Source organism: Eleginops maclovinus, chromosome 12, assembly GCF_036324505.1.
Source record: "Eleginops maclovinus isolate JMC-PN-2008 ecotype Puerto Natales chromosome 12, JC_Emac_rtc_rv5, whole genome shotgun sequence".
Classification (NCBI taxonomy): domain Eukaryota; kingdom Metazoa; phylum Chordata; class Actinopteri; order Perciformes; family Eleginopidae; genus Eleginops; species Eleginops maclovinus.
In genome coordinates, this window is record NC_086360.1 from 28,949,964 (window position 1) to 28,973,899 (window position 23,936).

Consider the following 23,936-nt stretch of genomic DNA (forward strand, 5'->3'; position numbering starts at 1 on the left):
TCTCTTTCTCCTTCCTTCTGCTGCATCCGTACTTATTGACTCCATACGGAAGTGTGTGTGTGTGTGTGTGTGTGTGTGTGTGTGTGTGTGTGTGTCTCTGAGTGCTTAATAGCCACATTCCTCGGAGGGGGCTTAACCACCTCAATTAAAATCCCATAAAGGAGAGCGCGGGAATCTTAACAGCATAAACACGTCTCCAGGAACAAACACAGATACGGAGTTCCCCTGATGGAGACACACCTACATTTACTACTAAGTACTGGAACTTTTCTGGGTTCACATTGTACTTTACTTTCATTTAGTTTAGTTGCTCCCTTTAAAAGTAATGTCAATGTCAACATTGTACACTGCAGGGGTTTATGTAGAACAATACAGCATGAGGCGCTAACGTCACTTCCTGTCTAAATTAAGCCCAGGTCTTAAAGCTGCTGAGTCAGATATTGCTCCTCCAACAACAAATAGATCCAGAGCTCCGGTTCCTTTACTTCCTCTCCAGAAAAAAGGGGAGTAAAGAAAGGATCAGAAATCTCAGTCTCAGTGTCAGCCTGCTGCCTGCCACTCGTCCCCCGCAGACCCACCGGACATCCATCCCCTATTTGTTCTCCGTAAGCTGTCTCTGCCGTCTGACCAGACATCTGACCCCAGCTCCATATCTCTGGACTCAGTAAACCCTTTCTGACCCACAGAGAGATTGTTTCCTGGCATCACTTTAACATGTTAGGGGGAGAAATAAAAACATGTCCAACCCTGGAGATGTTCCTGCGCCTTCCTTTGTTTATTTATTGATCATGAAGCACATTTCAGAGGTAGTGCAGTAGCATTAGAATGACAGTTTATTGTAATTGCTGTAAAGGTATATTATTCCCAGTTTTAGATCCTAAAGTAAATCTAATAATGTTAATATGTCGACTGCTAGCATCTTGTTGCCTTTCCCGCTCGGCCAAATTTGACGCAGCTCTCTACCTGAAGCACCACTTTGCGCAACGTCCAATCAGAGCGCTCCGTTGCGGCTCCCGTTCATTAGGTCTCCCACACGGAGACGGTGTATCGAACCCGACCGTGTTCTGTAAATCCTGCTGCGGGTTTCCATCCTGAGACACTTCACTCTGAACGACACGCTAATGAAATCCCGTGGCTGCAGATTCTATTACAGGCTCCTCACAGTCGAGTCAAACCCTTAATCCCATATTGGTCTGAGCTCTAGGTAATATTCTTTTCATAAAGCCGCCTTCATATTTCTCCGGCTCCGTGTCTCAGATATCAGCGGTTATTAGCGGAGCAGAAAAGCCTGAATGAGAGCAGCTGCTCAGAGTCATCCCGACTTCAGCAGACGGACTAGGTGTCCAACCAGGCCTTTGATGAAGAGACGGCCATCATAAATACTCTGGATATGATTTCAATAAAAAGCACCTGTCATCTGTGAGTAAATGAGTCAGAAAAGTCAGAAACACATCAACCAGGAAATCCTTTTGAAAATCAGGCAGGCTGTGTCTATGCAGTTATCATCACGGGCTAATGCACCAATAAACACTGCACACTGGAGACCGCCAGCACAGGTTGAAAGAGGCCCTATGCTGCGTTCTGTGGTGTTTTCTATCAGTTTCAGTGCATGTAAATGGTCTGCAAGGACTAAAATCCCTGTGTTCCTCCAGAGGGAGTTTCTCTAAATCTATATTTAAACCACTGAGGGACGAGGACGGGAGAACTCGTCCAATGAGCCGCTTATCTTTGAATCTGTAGTGTAACATATTCACCATTATAAAGGTATCCACATAGCTCGGTCTGTTTCCATGCCAGCACGCTCTGATACCAACACGTGAACACACAGCTCGACTCGACTCCACGAGAGTCTTCCCGTCCCACACACCTGTCCATCCGCTGGTCCATGTCAGAGCTGCAGGTCACATTCAGCTCGTGCTGATCAAATGAAACAAACATAATACATCATGGCTCCTACAGGCTCCATTAGGACAAAGCGCTCTTTTTATCCAGTGAAACATCTGAGCATCTCCTGGATGGATTGGCTCCAAGTTTGGTACATTAGCTCTGATAATTACCGGGGCTGAACTGGAGGATGCTCTGACTTTTCCTCTGGTTTTAATGAAATTCCTTGACAGCCACTCGATGTGTTCGGACCAGAATTATGACCCCAATATAAAGTAATCATTTTGCAGGTTACACTTTCTCGGCTCTATCTGTGATAATGTTCAGAGGCATGTTCAATCTGCTGCTCTGAGATGGAGCCAGCATCGCCGTTATCATTGTTCCTCGGACAATGCATTCCCATCGCCATTTATAGAAGGTCCTCACACGTGTACAACTTTTAGCTTCCAGCCTTTTGTGGAAATTTCATCTCATCTCACCACTGCCGGTCAGCTTTTGTTATTCCATCTGCCTTAGTTAGCATAGAAATAGGTGGATGAAGCCTTTTCAAAAAGAAGAAGAGACTTCATCAGGATCTTCATCTGTGCATGAAGAGTCTGGAAATGAAGGAAGTGATCCTGATTGGTATTTCTGCACATCCTATCAGAGTGATCTCTCTGCTTTGTTAGGAGACTATAATGCGTCTAACTGACCTGATGAGGACTTTATTACCAGGAAAGAGTCCAACCAAAGCTCCTGTACTTCACTGAACTACAGAAGGATCAGTTTGAAGTGCTCAGAACAGATCAGTCCTGACTCAGAGAAATAATTCCCCAACTAAAGGATTATTTCTCTATCAGTTTTGCTTCGACTTTTCACTTCGTTTGCTGTTGATTAGCACGCTAGTTAGCAGGCAGCTCAGATAGGAGGGACATTTTTGGTAATTGTTTTTTATTTTTTCATTTGTGAAGTAGTTGTTGGCTCCCTGGTTAACAGCGTTAGCTTGTGTTAGCCTGTCCGAACTTGTCTTAACTTGCCCTACCTTTTCTTGCTTGACTGAGCTTGATTATCTTCTTGTGGTCTTTTGAAGGTTTCTCTCCGTACTCTTTTCGTTGTTTGTCCTCTGCTCTGTTTTTTTTCCTCGAAGCTATTCTGTAATATCTGTGGGTTTGTCTAATTTGAAAACAGCTTTTTGAAGGGAGTCATGTGTGACTCTACGAATCATCTCCACTCCTCTGGTTATTAGAAAAAGGGTCCACACGACTAAACACAGATTTTATCCCGATGACTTTTTTTTCAAGATATCGGTTGTAAAAATGGGGCTTTAATGTCCTTCAGCTTTAAACCGCTCCACATTAGGCGCCGCTTCAGAGGTGTGTGCACTAATGTGTGTGTCATGGAGCTAAACAGCGACTGCTTAATGCAGATTTCCTCTTCCCGCTCATCGCACATCACTTTGAAAGGCAGATTTGATGCATATTTCATGTTCATTAACTCAAATTAGCCTCGGCTTGTTCATCAGCCACTGACTGACAGCCCCCCCCCCCCCCCCCCCTCAACTTCTCTTAACCTGCTTCATTAGGCGTACCACTCCACTATCTCACCTTTCCGTTTCCTAAATTACAATCTTAACTCAGAGACATTTCACCGTCCCGTTCCCTCTCTGTGCACCAAACTCACCACCAGCAGAAGCACTACTGCCACCCTACTGCCACCCTACTGCCACCCTACTGCCACCCTACTGCCACCCTACTGCCACCCTACAAACTCCCTGTTACAAGTGAAAGCCCTGCAAGTGATTCGTCAGTATGTAGGCGTTCTGGAAAATGTACTTTCAGTATTTAACAACATGTTCCTTGTGAGTGTTGTACTACTAGATATGTTAGGATTCGTTTATTATCTGCTAAATGTATGAACTGGTCAGGGTACTTTTTCTTTTGGTACTCTTACTCAAGAAATAATTTGAATGCAGGTATTTGACCGAAGGGATCATTTCAAATCTTCACATCTGAGAAACTGAACCCATATCTGCGTCATGTAAAAAGGACTGAAAGTTGAAGCGACTCTGTCTACAAAACACACGCCTGTGATGGAAACTTCTGGAGCAATGGACAGGAAACTCACAGAGACACGGGGGAGCTGGAACTTTGATGGCAAACACTGAAGGTTTATTCTGGAGTTAACGGCCGGAGAATCGACAAGACATTTGCAGCAGCCACGAGGTGACAGAGCGGTGGCCCGACCAATTCTGAAGAATCTTAGCTGCAGGAAGAGTTTTTAACCAGTTCAGAGAGTATACTCAACATTCCTCACCAGCGAGACCAGACAAATATGGACCCTGAATCTAACTGGAGCTGTCGTCCATAGAAAAGAAGGTGCACCAGGGAACCTGCGCTCCAGATAAGAGGCGCTTCTAGACGTCCCTGAACAATGAACTATCTCAGGTCAGCTTGTGCTCGGTCATAGACCGGCATCAACAAAGCGCCCAAGCTGCCCCTCCTTAGGGGAGATTACAGCAACCCCAAGGCCAAAGAACTATGCCATGGGAACGAAGGAGAAACGGATCAACTAGGTCAAAGTATAACTACCAAAGCCAAAAGATCCCTAACGACGCCCACTCCTCCACAGGCCAATAGAAACGACTCTTCAGTGGTGCCGAGGCATGGCGTCTACAAAAGACGAGCTATCAGCTGAGTCCATGTGACAGTCCTCAGAAGGATTTCCTGGTTGATGTTTTCTGACATTCGTGAAGTTCTCTGACTTTTCAGCGTCATCGTTTGCTTCACTGATGAGTAAAATCACAGCCGTCACTTCAAGTAAAGACGTAAAGGTTTTCCTATGTACAGCTCTTCAGTAAATGTACTCAGTTACCATGGCTCCCCACCTCCCTGCAGAGTGAACGTCCTTTTCCATCCCTGGAGACCCAACAGGGTAAGCAATTAGTGGCGCCTGAGGACAGCCCCCCCCCACATCAGCGCAGAGCGTCCGATAAGGCGGCGTTAACGCGTGGCTTTGTCCCGGCTCAGTAATGGACGGCTACATTGTGTATTGGATTATCACGGCTAATCAGAGGGGGAGATCAGGGAGGAACGGGAGGATATTGATTAGGACAAACGCTGATAGCATCTCTATTCACACACTGAGGAATCAGGGCGGGACAATAACCTTCAGCAAACAGAGTGTGCGCTGTGTGTGTGTGTGTGTGTGTGTGTGTGTGTGTGTGTGTGTGTGTGTGTGTGCATATTGATGGTTTGTTTTAATAGATTATTCTGGACCCATCTTAAAAACGAGGTCCCGGTCAGCAGCTGTTTGCAGATTCAGTTTTAGAACTTGAATGTGATCAGAAAGGACGCACACAGCCAATCGTCCTCCAACAATATTAGATATGCAATATATAAAATAGTACCAGGCAGGAACAAAACCAAAGGATAAAACTGAGGGTTGAAAAACTGCATACTGTAGGATTATTTAAGTTTTAATCTCTCACTACTTTCTCTCAAGACTGGCCAATTTGGGTCAGCATTCAACACTGATACAGAGGGAAATCCATCATAGCAGAAACACAGATACCTGTTCCTCCACCTACAGTGGCCTCACCGGACCAGAATGCAATGCAGCTTTCAAGCAATTGGCATTTTAATCCAGAGCCAGGCTGCAGACACACCTCAGTGTTCACAGAGTATCGCCTGCTGAGCAACACGGTATTAATCTGCACCTGTGAGATTAAAGGTAACACAACTTGTTGAAGAGCGTTTAGGAACCAGAAGAGGGGATGGGAGGGTGGACTGTTGTTTTAGGAGAACATTTTACCCACAAAAAGGCACTAAATCAGACAGACACACATCATCATGTCCAACGTTAGCCGCCTTTAGCTTAGCGGTGGTGACGTGAAGTCGTGTGACCGTGCTGTAGTTCCTTTATAGCCCAACATTAGCCGCCTTTAGCTTAGCGGTGGTGACGTGAAGTCATGTGACCGTGCTGTAGTTCCTTTATAGCCCAACATTAGCCGCCTTTAGCTTAGCGGTGGTGACGTGAAGTCATGTGACCGTGCTGTAGTTCCTTTATAGCCCAACATTAGCCTCCTTTAGCTTAGCGGTGGTGACGTGAAGTCATGTGACCGTGCTGTAGTTCCTTTATAGCCCAACATTAGCCGCCTTTAGCTTAGCGGTGGTGACGTGAAGTCATGTGACCGTGCTGTAGTTCCTTTATAGCCCAACATTAGCCTCCTTTAGCTTAGCGGTGGTGACGTGAAGTCATGTGACCGTGCTGTAGTTCCTCTATAGCCCAACATTAGCCTCCTTTAGCTTAGCGGTGGTGACTAGAAGTGATGGTTCCTTTATCACCCCGAGTAAATAGAACAGTTTGATTTTGAGAAAAAAGTCAAAATGCAAAAAAGGATCTGAATTTTAATGAAATGTCTGAATAATAAATAAAGTATTTTTGAGATTTTCAGAAAATATTCAAAATGCTTCGAAGTTTCAGAAAAAAGTCAGGATTTTATGAATTGATTTGTCTGTTTCTATGTTGTTGTGTTTTTCTATTTGAAATGCACTTAGTGTGTATTAAGGATGCTGTATAAATACAGTTAAACTGCATTAATGTTGGATCTACTACTTTATTTAAACGCTGTTAATAAACTGGATATTGTCTCTTGATTGGAATTCCTCGTTGTTCTTCCCTTACATGCACAGCCATAATCCCATAATAATAATAAAGACACTAATCTCTTTTCCTGGCACACATTGAGCTGCACAGGTGAAGCTAATGGCATTAACAATGGCTCGCTGCAGTGCCACAGGGAGGCCGTGGAAACCCGAACACAACGCAGATTTAATTATTGACATTAATTACACGCGTGCTCTTCCTGCCAAGACATGTTGAAAGCTCTACTGTGACTCTGTGTGTTTGTGGGTATTTACCCACACTGCTGAGACTAAAAGCTTTTTGTGGTACTGTAGAATCCATTTAGGCTGGTGTGCATTCCCCCCCCCATGGCGAGGACTCAAAGCACAGTTTAATTACAGCATTTGCACCGAGACAGCAGTGGGGGTATCACAGCAGCATCCTGAAACCAGATCAGGTTTGAGGGTGAAAGGTGGGCCACGGCAGCAGAAACAGCATTAGGAACGCCTCGTGTAAATAACTCAGGGACCCTTTTTGCTGTTGCACATATTTAGATAATTAATAAGGTTTGTCCAAACCGTGTAACCTGGCGCTGTGTCATCCACCGCCTCAACTCAAAAGCACTGATTGGAGCAGAAGTGACTCATTTGCTCGAGGGACTGCGAACGAGATAACGTTCCATCTGGCCCAAGACATGGTCCCACTACATGCAGTCAGCTCTTTGATTTGGTTTCATCTTTTTAAAAAGCCAGATTTTTTGGGATATTTTGATAAATTCACAACATTTTATTAAAATCTTGGTCAATTTAAATACAGCCTGCATTCTTCCTCATGTTCGTCCTTCTATTTTTAACTGTGTTTGAATAAAATGAATTCAACCTACGGTGTGTCAAGCACCAAAAACACCGGGTCCTACATTTCCCATGATGCACCCTGTTAGCAACCAAAGCCTGGAGTTTATAAAGGTGTGTTTTACTTCTTTTTGGTAAAACTTTTAAATGAAAACAGGAAGAATGTGTTCCATTTGAAGGTGCTCAAGTCTGGATTTCATTTGTAAATGACAGACGTTCGATAGCTCGTCGTTAGCACAGCCGCTGAATGTTGTAGCCTCGGGGAAAATCAGGCTTTAGTTGAAGTTTCTCACTCTTTTCTGTCCAAATCGCTGATTAAATCCCCTGACGAACAGCTCCGAGTAAACTTCCTCTTGTTCTTCTCCAGCAAACAAAGTGCAGCTCCAAATTTCATTTTGCCATTATCAAGCTTGCGACAATTTCACAGCACAGCAATCACACGGTAATGAACTTCCAGAAGCAATTAAAGCCTCCTTCCTGTGGAGGGACCTTCTTGAATACAAGAAAGACGACGCACTCACAGCCTCTAATCACAGAGACTTCCTGCCGAGGTGTCGTACCACCATTGTTGTTTGTCAGAAATCCCTTCAGGAGGCCTCCGTCAGGCCCGCTAATCAACACGCTTCCACCTGATAGAAACTAATAGCAGCTAATTGGTATGGCCCTCCACTGCTGCCTTCACACTCACAGCTCATATCACATACACACACACACACACACACACACACACACCTTGTTGTTAGGGTATTCAAGCTTTGTTTTAAGGTTTCCGGCTGCTGTAGCCTGAGGGTCCTCACATCTACTCAGCAATTAGTCATGGTCCAAACATAGAATCACTTACCGCCTACTCCATTTAATTTCTGAACATTGAAACAGAAATAAGTGCAACAGGGGCTTAAACCCAATGAATAACAAATGTGTGCAACAAGGAAATGCAATTTAGGCTTTAAAACCAAGATTAAAAGGCAAGCCAACAGAATTAAGCAACAAATCAAGTTGATTGAGGCTTTTAAGCAAGGCTTTAGTTTGCATTTAATACGCCTAACAGCAGGAAAACAGGCTTTGATGTAGCTCTCCATTCATTCAGGGAATGTTTAAAGGGGCACTCCTGTGATTTGGACTTGCAATAAAGTTGAGGAACTCCAGAGACACATAGATCTTCAAAAGAGAAATCGACTTGTGGTGCAGCACACGCTGAGGTACCGTCTGTCAAGCATAACCCTGGATCTGGAGGTCAATGGTTTCCTGAATGTGTTTTTGGTTGTAAAGGTCTGTGGTTAACACGAGCTGAGGAGATGGTGGGGGTGTTAATATGTGGAGACTATCCTGCTGAGTGTCAGTATCATAAACCTTTGTTTGAGATATTCTGCAATAATCCAAAGTCCAATTCAAAAATCCCATTGGATTTTTGAGGAGGGAACGAGGGAGATGCTGCCTTCAGGGCCCGACTACAGAAACACCACTTATTTAGTAGCAGTTTTTAAACCGGAATCAGACAAATAAACATTGGTCACATTTTCAGTTTTATGTTAAACTAAATGAGATCATGGTCCCCCAAGGATGAATGAAAGTCTCCACCTACACTGATTAGAACTCTTTAAGGAGAGAACACCATTAACTACCCCTTACTGGTTGTTAACTACCCCTTACTGGTCGATAACTACCCCTTACTGGTTGTTAACTACCCCTTACTGGTCGATAACTACCCCTTACTGGTCGATAACTGTCCCTTACTGGTCGTTAACTACTCCTCACTGGTAATGAACTATCTCTAAATGAAGAGCTGAAATATATGTGAGCAATGAACCTGCAGTCTGGGGTTTCAGATCAGAATAGAAAAGCTCTTTGAAATCAGTCGAGTACATTTCTGAGAGTTTGAGCTGATGTGCAGAACCCCCCCCCCCCTCAATGCAAGCAGCTTATAGTAAGCACATTCTGCACTCTTTGCCTGACCCCCCTATGATAACTGAAGCCGCTCTGCCCGCTGGCTTTCAGGACTTAATATCTGAGGCCACGTTCAGATCCTTACTGATGTTTCCACGATCTCTCTCTCCTGTTTTCAGAGAGAGGAATAAATCCAAGGAGGCTTTCTGCAATTTAACTCTGTGTTCTCACCCTGTTGTTGGTGGGAGCAGGTGTTAATGTAGAATACAATAATAACTTCTCACAGGAAGACGAGAGGAAGCTGTTTCTTCAGGTGAGGAAGATATACAAAACTGCAAACAAAGTTTTCTTTTGCATTGCGTTTTTGAATTACAGAGCTAAATAAAGGACCCTGACAAGTTCTACAAGCCATCAGACATATCCAAGAGTCTTTAACGTTGGGCTCCAATCCTCACAGACCTTTACTGCTGTCTATTTTTCAGGATCTGGAGGAGGCTGTAGTTCTAAGATGCCCTATTATGCTCATTCTCAGACTGTCTCTGTTTGCAGCTAGTCTGTCTAATCTCTGTGTTTGTCAGTATATCTGACATATATCACTTTCCTAAAACTTCTGCCTTTTTGTTGGCCCCCGTAGGAGTATCTACCAACTCCCAAAACTTCAAATACTATAATCCAGTCAGTATTTGTGAAAACCTGTGATACAAAAAGCTTTTCAGATTTAGAAACCAATCCAATACCAACCAAGTCTTAAGAACAACTCATACAAACTAACCAAAGCAGGCAGAGCTTTTTCAAAGCGGGCCTGAAAGAGACAACATTTAGAAACCTTTAGAAACAGAAATAAGCGTACAACCTGAAAACTACCGTCCGTCCCCTCAAAGTCTGTGAAGAGGAAAAACCACAATGCCAACGTTGGACCCTCTGGTTCCCAGAGTATACAGCATTTGTTCCGAGTCACCTGCTTTTATTCTCCTGTTTAACGATGTTGCCTTCCAATTGTGGGAATTAGTTATTGAAAGAAGCCACTCCAGCCGAGCAGTTAATCCAGTCACACTACCATAACCATAGCATGTCAAACTGAACCCTGCACAAACCACCACAGCTCACTCGGTCCATTTCTGATGAGAATAACTGGTTTCTGTCGTCCAACACCAAGCCTCTAACCCTCCAACGGCTGCACAAACCCTCCTTGATACTTCATTACATTGCATTTCATTTAGCTGACACTTTTATCCAAAGCGACTCACAATATGTGCTTTCAACCATGAGGGAATAACTCAAAAGCACGAATCCTGCAGGCCCATTTCCAGCCCCACCTGACTCCCTGCATCAGCTTCACTTAAACTCAAACCTCTGTCAGTGCTACGTACAGAAGAGGCTAAGTTAGCACACATAGCTCGTAAGCATTAGCTGAGAGAAGTCCACAGAGCGCTCTCTTACCGGTGTTCAGGTCCTTGTACTCCTGGGAGGCGTGCTCGTTCTGGTGCACCCACTCCCCGTTGCATTTGAAGAAGATCTGCAGGGCGGGGGCGGCTCGGCAGCGCAGCTTGATGGGGTTGCTCTTCACAATGTAGGCGTCCTCCGGCTCCTGGATGAAGTGCGGCAGCGTCCCCTGCACCGAGGGAGCGGCGTCCGGCTGAGCATCGCCCCGGGGAGCTGAGAAACAACAGAGGAAACATCTCTTCAGAAGAGCTGCCGGAAGGAGGCCTCAACGCTGACATGACTCAGCACTTGCACACACTGACACTGCCTCACAGGTGTACTTTACCTTTACTTTAAAGCTATTGCACACGCTGTTAATGTTAATAGTACACTGTGTTTGTATGTTTAGTAGAGCTTGCAGAGCTCCTCACAGGGACTATGCATTGAACTCTTTAACTGAAATACAGTAAAAGAAATGGAGACGGCGCACTGGAAAAAAACAAGCAGCTCATCATGCATCTAAGGTTTCACTGTAGCACCTGCCGAATTCAATTTGCCTCATAAATACATCAATAATACATATATTTATAAGAGCTGTGGGTATAAATAATGGCTGCTGTTGACTGTAACGCACGTTCAACCCAACATCAGCCTGAAATCTGCTTTAAAAAGACCCTGAGAGCTGAAGGGGATCAGGAGGGAGGATTTAAGAGAATCACATTCACTCAATGACCCTGTGTTTTATTTCATATCATTTTACTGCGTGATGACTTTAATTGAAGGATCACACAGTGCATCATGAGGTGTGTGAACCTTCACAGTACCAACTTAAAGGAGACTAACATGCATAATGGGTGACAACAAATCAGCGTTATTAGCTACTGAATATTTCACATGTACTGTCTTTCTGTGCAACTCAGACTCCAGTTTACCTCACACATTTCTCAGCTCAAAGTTCTCTTTATGTGTTCCAAGGGATTCTATGTCCTTGCTAAGATGCAGCACTCGATAAGGTCACATCGGATGGTCACAAGCGACTGAATCTACTCGTACAAAACCGGCACCAAAACACCCAAAAATAGAGAGACTTCTCTCGATTCCTCCCATTACTCTATTTCCTGAGGCAGCTGAGATCCTTCAACGTGTGCAGCAAGATGCTGGAGATCTTCTACCAGTCTGTTGTGGCCAGTGCACTCTTCTTCGTCTGCTGGGGGAGCAGCATCAGAGCCGGTGACACCAGCAGGATCAATAAACTGATCAGGAAAGCTGGGTCTGTCATCGGCATCAAACTGGACAATTTTGAAGCTGTGGTGGAGAGGAGGACACTCAACAGGCCATCCTGGATAACACCACCCATCCTCTCCACCTGCAGCTGGTCAGTCAACAGAGCTCCTTCTCTAACAGGCTATACAGCTCCGCTGCAACAAGGACAGACACAGGAAAACATTCCTGCCCTCGGCAATAACTCTTTAATAAATCTCCTCTGGCTGGCAGAGACTCTCTGCTTCATAGCTTCACTGGACTTACATTTAAGTCATTATTAATCCTGTTTAATCCTTCTATGTATCATTCTTACTGCCCGTTCTTTCTCTTTAGATTTGTAAATCATGTTTTGTTTTTGTTTATCCTTATATTTGACTGTTTCTTATTGTGTATATTTTGTATTGTCTCTATGTTTCTAATGCTGCTGGAACAAAAGAATTTCCCAAATTGGGATAAAAAAAAAAGTCGTATCTATCTGTCGAGTTCTGGAGACTTGAGGGGAAATCTAAAAGCAAAAACAGAATGAACTTAGCCGCTTGTTCTCCATCTTTTTGAATACGTTTGCATCGACATCTTCATTTAAAGCTTCCAGAGAGCGTGTGCATGTCCCTCACTGTGCAGAAGGTCTGGAGAAACAGGAGCCGACAATAACCAGTTCATAACTAAAGATCTGTCGTCTTCAGCCTGTTCATTACTGAAGGAAGCTGCAGTATGACGGCCTTCAGATCCAGGAAAACAGCTTTTATTGCTTCCACAAATGTATGAGGAAGTGTGGAGTCGTTCACCCGGAGACAAAAACATAATTTGAAGCACTAAAACATTTAATGGCGTGTGATGCTCCTCCGCCCGACACCAGACAGCCTCTCTCTGATCGGCTAATTGCTGCGATGAAGAATAAAAATACCTCCTCTCACTTCGTACAACAACTAATGATGTCCTTTCCTCGCAGCGTCTGAACACTCAGCACATTCACAGGTAGCAGATAATTGGAACAAGGTGACGAACCACGCTCTATAAAGCCGCCGCTGACGGATGCTCATAAATATCAGCCTAATGAAGGAAATCACCGCGCCGCCAATAAGTCACTCATTCCCTCATTACGCCGGTTCATTTTAACACCACCTCTGAAGCGCTCCCTCAACACCTAACCCGGTTTCCACCTGAGTTAACGCGGGGTAAATGGGAACATGGAGGACACAGACTGAACAGAAACAGATCCAGATCAACCATCTCTCAGAGACAGGGAGCTCTGCATGCTGTTTGGATCTGCAAATTATGAGACAAGACCATTTTAATGACGTGCTTTAGAGAGCAGCTTTGGACTGTTCGGTAGATTCAATGCTTAGGAAACAAGCTCTGCTCCAGATCAAAAGGCTGCCATGGTTATTACATCCCATAAAGAGGTGGTGCAACAAAGAGTCCTAAAACCAAGGAATAATTCATGACTTCACGTCACCACCGCTAAGCTAAAGGTGGCTAATGTTGGGCTATAGAGGAACTACAGCACGGTCACATGACTTCACGTCACCACCGCTAAGCTAAAGGAGGCTAATGTTGGGCTATAGAGGAACTACAGCACGGTCACATGACTTCACATCCCCACCGCTAAGCTAAAGGAGGCTAATGTTGGGCTATAGAGGAACTACAGCACGGTCACATGACTTCACCTCACCACCGCTAAGCTAAAGGAGGCTAATGTTGGGCTATAGAGGAACTACAGCACGGTCACATGACTTCACCTCACCACCGCTAAGCTAAAGGAGGCTAATGTTGGGCTATAAAGGAACTACAGCACGGTCACATGACTTCACCTCACCACCGCTAAGCTAAAGGCGGCTAATGTTGGGCTATAAAGGAACTACAGCACGGTCACATGACTTCACGTCACCACCGCTAAGCTAAAGGAGGCTAATGTTGGGCTATAGAGGAACTACAGCACGGTCACATGACTTCACGTCACCACCGCTAAGCTAAAGGCGGCTAATGTTGGGCTATAGAGGAACTACAGCACGGTCACATGACTTCACCTCACCACCGCTAAGCTAAAGGAGGCTAATGTTGGGCTATAAAGGAACTACAGCACGGTCACATGACTTCACCTCACCACCGCTAAGCTAAAGGCGGCTAATGTTGGGCTATAAAGGAACTACAGCACGGTCACATGACTTCACGTCACCACCGCTAAGCTAAAGGCGGCTAATGTTGGGCTATAAAGGAACTACAGCACGGTCACATGACTTCACATCACCACCGCTAAGCTAAAGGAGGCTAATGTTGGGCTATAAAAGAACTACAGCACGGTCACATGACTTCACATCACCACCGCTAAGCTAAAGGAGGCTAATGTTGGGCTATAAAGGAACTATAGCACGGTCACATGACTTCACGTCACCACCGCTAAGCTAAAGGCGGCTAATGTTGGGCTATAAAGGAACTACAGCACGGTCACATGACTTCATGTCACCACCGCTAAGCTAAAGGAGGCTAATGTTGGGCTATAAAGGACGTCTCCACCGCTCACAGCTCATAATGCTTTTCCTTTCGGGCCTCCTGACTGAGATGTTGTTACTATTTCACACAGCCGGTCGTCAGCCAAAGACCTTTTAAACCACACACTCTCCCTCTCACACTACAGGATCCCAGGGGAATTCTCATGGATTTTTTGTTCACGGGATGTGGAGCATCAGCAGAGCCTCCTCTCTGCTCTGTAGCGGGAAGCCTCCTCTCTGAAAGGCCGAGAGCAGGAGGTGTCAGACTAATCCTCCTCGCTGAAGGAGGAAGCGGAGCGTTGGAGAACTGGAGGTGAACTCCAGTTTGGAGGTGCCGGATACGCTGAGAGGACGGGAACACAACATCACATTTGTGTTACTTGTGAGGAGAAGTGCTGACATCCTCTCTCACGCTCACCTCCACATGAACTCGCCTCTCGGAGGAGCTGCAGTTCTGCCTCACTGCCAGCCCATTCCCAAAGCGTGCCGGCTATTTCAGGACCGCTTCCTGCTTTGAAAACCTCCTCTGGTATCAGCTTCTTCCAGTGGAGGATACAAATAAACAGGAACATTAATCTATCAAATTTGATCTTTTAAATAACAGTAGCGCTGTTGTTCAACAGTCGCTCCCTAGGATTTGTGTAAATGATTAAGTCTTTTTTAATCAGTAATACAAAAGCCCTGATCCAGGCATCTCAAAGGTCCAAATGAGCTGCTTTACTTAGCCTTGTTTTTGTTAGCCCGGTTTAACTGGATATCTTTGGAGTCGGTCGGACAAAACATGCCAAAAAAGTTCATTGCAGATTGCACAACTCCTGCATCAACACTGCTGAACGGTTTGGAACTGTTGAGAGCAGAAATGCGCCCGGATCCAAGCATGTTAAAGATAATCCAAGCTGCTTTTTCTTTAGCCTTTTATGAAAGATTTGACTGGACCTGAGTCTTTGGATGCTGGAGAGTTTGTCGACAAAACATTGGTTGTCTCCGTTCTGAGCAGAAACAAAGACATATTCAAAAGTAATCTGATAAATATCCCGAAGAGTTTACAAACCAACAGAGTTGCTTGTTACTATAATCCATGATCCAGCTTCTCTCGGGTAAATGACACCGCATGAATGAAGGCTGGAAAACTGCTTCCATATACAGCAGACAGCCGACTGAACAGTTTCCTTTCTTCTACTAGAATTTTCCTTAAGCACATCTGTATACTTCCTCCATTCCTGACGTTGTGTAGTAAGACAAGCAGCCCCCCCCCCCCTCAGTAAGGCTTCTAACACGGCCTGTAATCAATTGGAAAAGGTTGGACTGTATGAAAAGCAATTACACGGCGCATGTGTCCGCTGTCAGGCTGTGATTACGGGGATCTGCAGCCGGGGTTTCTGAGGATCCTCCGGTTCTCCTGGCACTCCGACTCTCTGACACGTATTGACGGGCGCTGCTCTTCCCAGAAAGGGTACCAGAGAGGGGGAGTAAATCCGTGTTGACATGCTGCTTTTTAGCTTCCCTGTTTTATTGTGTGAAGGTGTTTCTGAGGGGTCGATATCACCGGTTTATCAAATATCTGCCGCTGAGACTTGACTGGTATTTATTGTAGCCCTAACGTGTGTATATGTATGTCTCTATGTGTACTGTATATATACACAAAGGGGTGATCAGGTGTGTAGGTATATGTTTATATTAGGGCCTGGGAAACAGCATTTGGGTCTACCTGTTTCTATCACAAACGCAACAGAAGAACCCAGAATAGGTTCGAACAGCGGCTTCATCCAAAGATGAGATCTTTTTCATTTCTATCCTCAGCGTGGAATATTCACAGCAGTTGGTTTGGAATAAATAAATATCAGAAGCTAAATGGCCTTTATTAAAGTCGTACGTTGGAAAAAGTCTAGCTTTAAAGCCGCCCCATTCTGCATGTCTGGGGTTTTCCCTTTCCTGTAATGTGTCGTATAGGTTTTGATGCATGTAAATGGTCTGCAAAACTCTGTGTTCGCTGCAAAGGAAGTTTCTATCCCACGCAAAAGCCAAAATGTATCTGTCCCCTGTATATTGTATAAAGATATAGGCTTTCTTTAGAGTAAAATATTATTCCTCTGCTCTTTATAACCGGCCTCACAAGATGTCTTCAGCTTATAAAGCCTCGAGAGATCCTCTGCTGCTCAAACAGAGATAGCTCTAATATCTCGCAGTGTGTCGGGGGGGGGAATCCATGTGTGGACCCAAATGGTTAGCTGCCTTTAGAAGAAAAATATGATGGTAAAACAATCCTCAAAGCAGTCGAGACAGGGACTCCATATTAACAGATGGTAGCAGACGAGAGACAGAAGCCCAAAACCTGGGAATCAAAAAGAGAGTAACAGATAAACCTGCAGATCGGAGTTAGGGAGAGGAGAGGCTGCCTGATAATCCAACAGTGCACAAAGGGTATCAAGCTACTGTCAACAACATGTTCCTTTCAAAGAGACAAAGAAACGAACGTGCTCAGAGACACAACACAACTACACAGAGACACAACTACACAGAGACACAACTACACAGAGACACAACTACACAGAGACACAACACAACTACACAGAGACACAACACAACTACACAGAGACACAACACAACTACACAGAGACACAACACAACTACACAGAGACACAACACAACTACACAGAGACACAACTACACAGAGACACAACACGACTACACAGAGACACAACACAACTACACAGAGACACAACTACACAGAGACACAACTACACAGAGACACAACTACACAGAGACACAACTACACAGAGACACAACACAACTACACAGAGACACAACTACACAGAGACACAACACAACTACACAGAGACACAACTACACAGAGACACAACACAACTACACAGAGACACAACACAACTACACAGAGACACAACTACACAGAGACACAACTACACAGAGACACAACACAACTACACAGAGACACAACTACACAGAGACACAACACGACTACACAGAGACACAACTACACAGAGACACAACACAACTACACAGAGACACAACACAACTACACAGAGACACAACTACACAGAGACACAACTACACAGAGACACAACACAACTACACAGAGACACAACAGAGACACAACACAACTACACAGAGACACAACTACACAGAGACACAACACAACTACACAGAGACACAACTACACAGAGACACAACACAACTACACAGAGACACAACTACACAGAGACACAACAACTACACAGAGACACAACACAACTACACAGAGACACAACACAACTACACAGAGACACAACACAACTACACAGAGACACAACTACACAGAGACACAACACAACTACACAGAGACACAACTACACAGAGACACAACTACACAGAGACACAACTACACAGAGACACACAATGAATTGGACATTTGCAAAAAGCACTAACACCATCCTCACCGTTAACAACCTGCGTTATATGAGAAGACAGGGAACTCAATTAGTTCAGAAATAGACGGACTGCCCCCCCCCCCGTTAGAGGGGCTCAGCATGTTCTCTGTTGAAGCGCTGACAGGTGAAACCTGGAGGATCACAGACTGTAACATTCATGTCCGTGTTTCCACGGGACATGGAGAGAAAATCCCATCAACGTGCACTCAGGTGTTCAGTTCGCTGCTCGAGGCTTTTCAATCATCCTGCCGATCAGACGTCAAGTCTCCGGGCGGCAGGAGGAGAAACCCGGAGTCAGCGGCTCAGGGAGGCGTTGATTAATACATCAGAATAAAAATACAGATCTGTCACTGAAAGACAGAATTAATGCCGACTCTCCAGTGGACCCTGAAGGTAGCATCTCCCTGGTCCGATTGATTATTGCCAGAAAATGATCTCTTTTGTGAGCATGTCGGACAAGCGCAACTTGTTCCACATCCGACAGCAGCTGCTCCTATAGCTTCACGTCTCTGGAAACTTTGATCCAAACCATTGCTCCGAGGCCGTCACGGGTCACGGGTTTGATTCCTGTATGTGTGCATGTATGTTTTGAACCGCTTGCATCTTGCACTGGAGACTTCTCTGAGAGACCTGTCAGGATTATGTTTAGTTCCAGCCCTGTGTTCAGGCCCAACGACCCTGAAACTAAATGTTTGGACTACAGAACAGCCCGCTCAGATGGTGGGGAGCAGAATCACTTTGTGCCGAGTCAGAGGGCTGCACTGACGTCTGTGTCCCAGACGGCGCTGGAGGCACCTTGAGCTTCTCTCCGCCGTATAAAGCACTGTGGTAAATTAGATTTATCAGCTCGGGTTTAGAGGCCGTTTCCCCCGAATCCCACTGTTGCCCTCTCATCACACGGCGTGCAAATAAATCAGCCTCGTCTTTGGGATTCAATATACCTCACAAAAGGTGCAGCATTCTCCCGTCAGCAGAGAGCCGGACGGACCTCTGTTGGGTGAGTTTGACCGTCTTCGCTCGGTTTGACGGGGGGGAAATGAGCAGGAATTAAAGCGCTGTCAGGCTGTCACAGCGGGTAATTAGTTTCCAGTCTTTCAATTTAAGTGTGCCAGGAGACGGCAAAGGTAACACTTAAAGCGCTTCGCTGAGAGCGTGATCAGAGCCTGCAGACCTTTCGCATTCTCAGAGAAAGAATGGCCGTCTCAGTGTGCGGGGAAAATGTCACAGGATGTTTTACTTAGGTTTAGAAAGAGAGTATATCTCTATATCACCAGAAGTTATGACGGTATAGTTTAAATAAGAGAAAGATTTTAGCCTCTGTAGACCATTTACATGCACTAAAACCTACAAAACACCACACGAAGCAGAATAGGGCCTCTTAAGGGGAAAGATTGAAGTACTTCTTCCCCTTCTGGCTCTCTCTGATTCCTCTCAAATGTAGTTTAACTGTGCAGCTCTTTTCCAGTCCAGGAACAAAATGCATGAACAGTGTCTTCTGTTCTGTGGACGATAATGAGCTCACGAGAGGAGAGGTGATATTGTACAAGTGGGATCTCTTCTCTGTCCACACCGCCGGGAGACGAGCGTCTTCTAACGGCTTCTGAGTCTCCAGAACATCTCCGTCTGTCAGGCTGCAGAAGCTGCCGTCCAGCCTCTAAAGACAGACTCAGATGTTCCTCCCCGCATGGCTGCCACTCTGCCTGACAGGAAGTAGAAACCTGACCCGGCGTTGAAGGTCAAACATGACAACTGCAGGATGGATCATTTATCGGGGGGTTTCAGCGGTGGAGGGAGAAGCCTCACTGCCAGGAGCAACAGATAATTGGTTTGAGTGACGCGATGCAGAAACCTGCACGCTGAAATATCACATTTTAAATGAATAGCCAGCTGTTAAAAGCTTACTGAAGCTCTTCAGATTCATCTGCGTGATGAATATTAAAAAAAGTTGGGCTGTGTTTGGGAGCTGATTTAAATAAAACCCTGCTGTTAAGAAGTATATTTACGTTAGTACAAATCTGAGGTACCTGTAGAATCAGAATCAGCTGGATTACGAGTAGTTTTAAGGTGAAATGAAGGGATATTTGATTTAGAGCAGGTATCAGGGGTTCTCAATGGGGCATCAGCGTCCACCAGGGGGCGTTCAGAGGAAGCAATATTTCAGAAACAGGGCCTAATGCATTTTTGGGAGGTGTTTGTTGTTGAATCTAAGATTTGAGTAAAAGAACGAGGCAAATTCCTTGTATGGGTAAATTTACCTGTGGCTTCTTTGGGAAGGCTCCTGGTGAATGTGTGGTGAAACACAGTACTGCACTCACTGGTGCCCTAAAGCCACGGTCAAGAGGATGAGGTCCCCTGCCACCCTGTGATAGGTCAGGGTCATGCCACGGGAAGCCAGCCGTACATAAGTATAATAAAGATCTACTATAGCTACTAACATTCAGCACAGGAGACAATTAGCCTACATGTGGGAGATGGGGGAAGGTAGGGGACCTGCGTGGAAATTTCACAAAACCTAAACTGTGATTTTAGGAAAACCGTTTCATCCGTCAAAAAAATGTTAGTCCAATAAAGACGAGAGTCCGGAGGGCTGTTTAAAGTTTGGATCTGTTCCCTCTGTTAGAGTATCAGTAGGACCTCGAAGCTGGTGGATCCTGATCTCTGTTCACGGCCCATTCATTCCAATGGGGAAAAAGTTCACATTTTTTTGTGATCTGCTTGAAACCGACTCTCAAAAAGGTCGTAGTGCACCATCATGCTGTAATTAACGTTCTGATTTAGTGGTTCTCGTAGCAATGCTCGTGACCAGTGACGCAGCAAACTTTGTTATTGAGGATGTTGAATCAATTCCTGCCATTTTTAGGATCAACAATTGTGGTTTAGCGTCCCCTAAAACTTAAAATGACCCTTAATGTATAAAAATCAGCCCACCAGGAGTACATATATGACCATTTTCTGTCTTGTCAGAAATAGATTCAACATCCTGAAAAAAACTCATACAAATTTTCCAAAATGGCCAAGCCTTTTTTTTGGGTGCAATTTTATGCAAATTATGCAAATTACCCAACATATGCAGGTTAGCATCGAGCAGTCTCTATGTACTGGAGACCCCTGCTACACATTTCTAACATAAAACTTTGGGGTCCTCAACATTTCCGGGGTCACACTGCTGGCAGGTGGAGCATTAGCTTCACCCGTCAGTCTCAGTTTGCTCTCTTTGAGATGCACTGCCAGCCTCTCCGTCTGTCAGTCAGATCTGTGCTGAGTCGGCCCTCCTCCTTCGACAGTGGAAAACGTCAACAGATCACTGGTAGAGATCATGATTTTCAGAAGCCCCCCCCCTGTCTTCCACTGTCAGCCTTTCTGCCTCACTTCATGTGTGATGGAGGCAGGGTTAGAGGAGCCATCTTCCAAACGGCATATTTGAAAGCTCTCTGTTCGGGGTCACGCTCTGAGAAAAGGCAAGGTCAGAGTCTGAAGTATTCACACACACACACACACACACACAACCCCCCCCCGCTGTTAATTAGCATTAATCACCGGCCCCTTTGTACATGCTGCTGGCTGCCAATTATCAATGATTACGCACGATTACCTGGCGGGAAGGTGAGCAGGGTCAACGCCGGGCATTATTCAGCACAAGTCTGCATTTTATAAACAGGAAATAACTTCCCCTCAAATGTATTATAATGAGCATCAAGCTGAAGCACCAGCTGCACATATTTTATTTGTTTGACCACTCCGCATAGACTCCACCTCACCACCGCTAAGCTAAAGCCGGCTAATGTTGGGCTATAAAGAAACTACAGCACGGTCACATGACTTCACCTCACCACCGCTAAGCTAAAGGAGGCTAATGTTGGGCTATAAAGGAACTACAGCACGGTCACATGACTTCACGTCTCCACCGCTAAGCTAAAGGCGGCTAATGTTGGGCTATAAAGGAACTACAGCACGGTCACATGACTTCACGTCACCACCGCTAAGCTAAAGGTGGCTAATGTTGGGCTATAAAGGAACTAAAGCAAGGTCACATGACTTCACGTCACCACCGCTAAGCTAAAGGAGGCTAATGTTGGGCTATAAAGGAACTACAGCACGGTCACATGACTTCAGGTCACCACCGCTAAGCTAAAGGAGGCTAATGTTGGGCTATAGAGGAACTACAGCACGGTCACATGACTTCACATCACCACCGCTAAGCTAAAGGAGGCTCGCTCTGGCCTGAACTTGGGGATTTGAGCTTTTGCAGACCTATTACACACAAACATAAATAGCACACTACAGGAAAGGGAAAGCCCCAAAAAGCATAATACGGCCCACTTGAATCCACCAGTGGGGTACTAACTGGCATATTTTATACCGTAGAACAAAACATAAAGTCTCCTCAGCTCAGGTTAACCACAGACCTTATTTCAGGCTAACAACAGACCAGGAAGTGATGAAATTCTGACTAATTTCGGGGCTTTAGGACTCATTCCTGCTGCTCTATTGTGCACCGTACCTCTTTATCCAATAAGCAGCAGCTGCTGAGGTAATACCCAACAGGAGAGCTGTCAATCATGTTTCTCGCTCTGTAAAGAGTTGAAATGACTTCCCCTCAGTGCAATATACCTACTCAGCCCCTCTCGACTACAATAGGCAAAGTGAAATGGTGGTCCGGTGTTGCCTGGCGACAGTCTTTTTTCCCTTTCTGGTGAGCTCCCATCTCTGTGTTTTCAGTGGGTGGTTTCCAATGTGGAGAAAGTAATATAACACACACCTGTCCCAACACACACCTGTCCAGGGAACATCTCTCCCATGTACACCTTTGTTTGTGTGAGACTACCCCAGTCTGCCCAGCAACAGGGTTACCGTGGTGACCTGCTGTGAGTCATTCGACAATTTAACATGGCAGCTGGAGTTTTGGTCACTCAAGGCCACTTCTGGACCCGAGTTTAAGTCTATTTGATATGATGAAGGCATTGAGACAACATTGACTAACTTAGCTAGTGAAATCATCCAACGTTTTGTGTAAAGAGTGAATATTATGGGATTTAGAGCAGGTTTGAGATCATTTTTTCAGCAGATTTTAAAACACCTCCACTCTTAGTGATGATGTCATCACTCTGAACATACACACCCACTATAAGATCCGAAAGTTCCACAAAACCTAACCTGGGATTTTAGGAAAACCGTTCGCTCTGTCAAAAAACCCTTTTAGATCAACAAAGACGAGGGTCTGGAGAGTGGTCTGAACTTTGGATCCTGATCCTATGTTAAAGTATGGAATCTGTATGACCTCAAAGTTGGATGATTTTGAGCTCTGATCAGGTCGATTTCCCATTCATTCCTATGGGGGAGAAGTTCTTACAGGTTTTTGAAAATCATGATCTCTACCAGTGATCTGTTGACGTTTCCACTGTCGAAGGAGGAGGGCCGACTCAGCACAGATCTGACTGACAGACGGAGAGGCTGGCAGCGCATCTCAAAGAGAGCAAACTGAGACTGACGGGTGAAGCTAATGCTCCACCTGCCAGCAGTGTGACCCCGGAAATGTTGAGGACCCCAAAGGTTTATGTTAGAAATGTGTAGCAGGGGTCTCCAGTACATAGAGACTGCTCGATGCTAACCTGCATATGTTGGGTAATTTGCACAATTTGCATAAAGAAGAAGTGTAAAGTTCAATACTTTAATTACATTTTACTAATCATGCTATCTTAGTATGGCATTTGTATTTATAATGTATTTAGCCAACGGTTTAATTGTATGATCTATTTGAGATGTTTCCACAAAGGCAACGTTTGAAACATGTGGTTAAATGTTTAAACTACATGTTTCTAATAATACTGATGTTTGGTGTTTTCCATTCATTCATGGATTTATGTCTCTTATGCTGAGAAGAAGAACATAAAAAATGCAGCAGAAGGCCGAGGGGGATTTCAAGCTGATTCACACCATTGATTTTTGTAGCGGCCCCCCCTGTCCGCAGTGTCACTCACCCCCTCTTTGAGGTTTAATTAAATCCTGACTTTTGAATTTCTGATTTGGAGCCCCGTTCACTGAATCTATTCCAGCAATGCTCAAAGGCACAAAGGGACTCGGGAGATCAAATCTGCCCCATGGAGACGCCTCTCCTT

At 45.0% G+C, this 23,936-nt stretch overlaps 1 protein-coding gene across 2 annotated transcripts in view; it reads right to left on the reverse strand.

Moving 5' to 3' along the window:
• Window positions 1-23,936, reverse strand: part of unc5db (unc-5 netrin receptor Db) — a 150,189-nt gene that overhangs the window by 59,664 nt on the left and 66,589 nt on the right. For both annotated transcript variants that reach the window (XM_063896440.1, XM_063896439.1), the window contains exon 2: window positions 10,662-10,877. In XM_063896440.1, coding sequence (XP_063752510.1) covers window positions 10,662-10,877 — 216 coding nt within the window. The remainder of the gene's footprint in view (window positions 1-10,661; window positions 10,878-23,936) is intronic.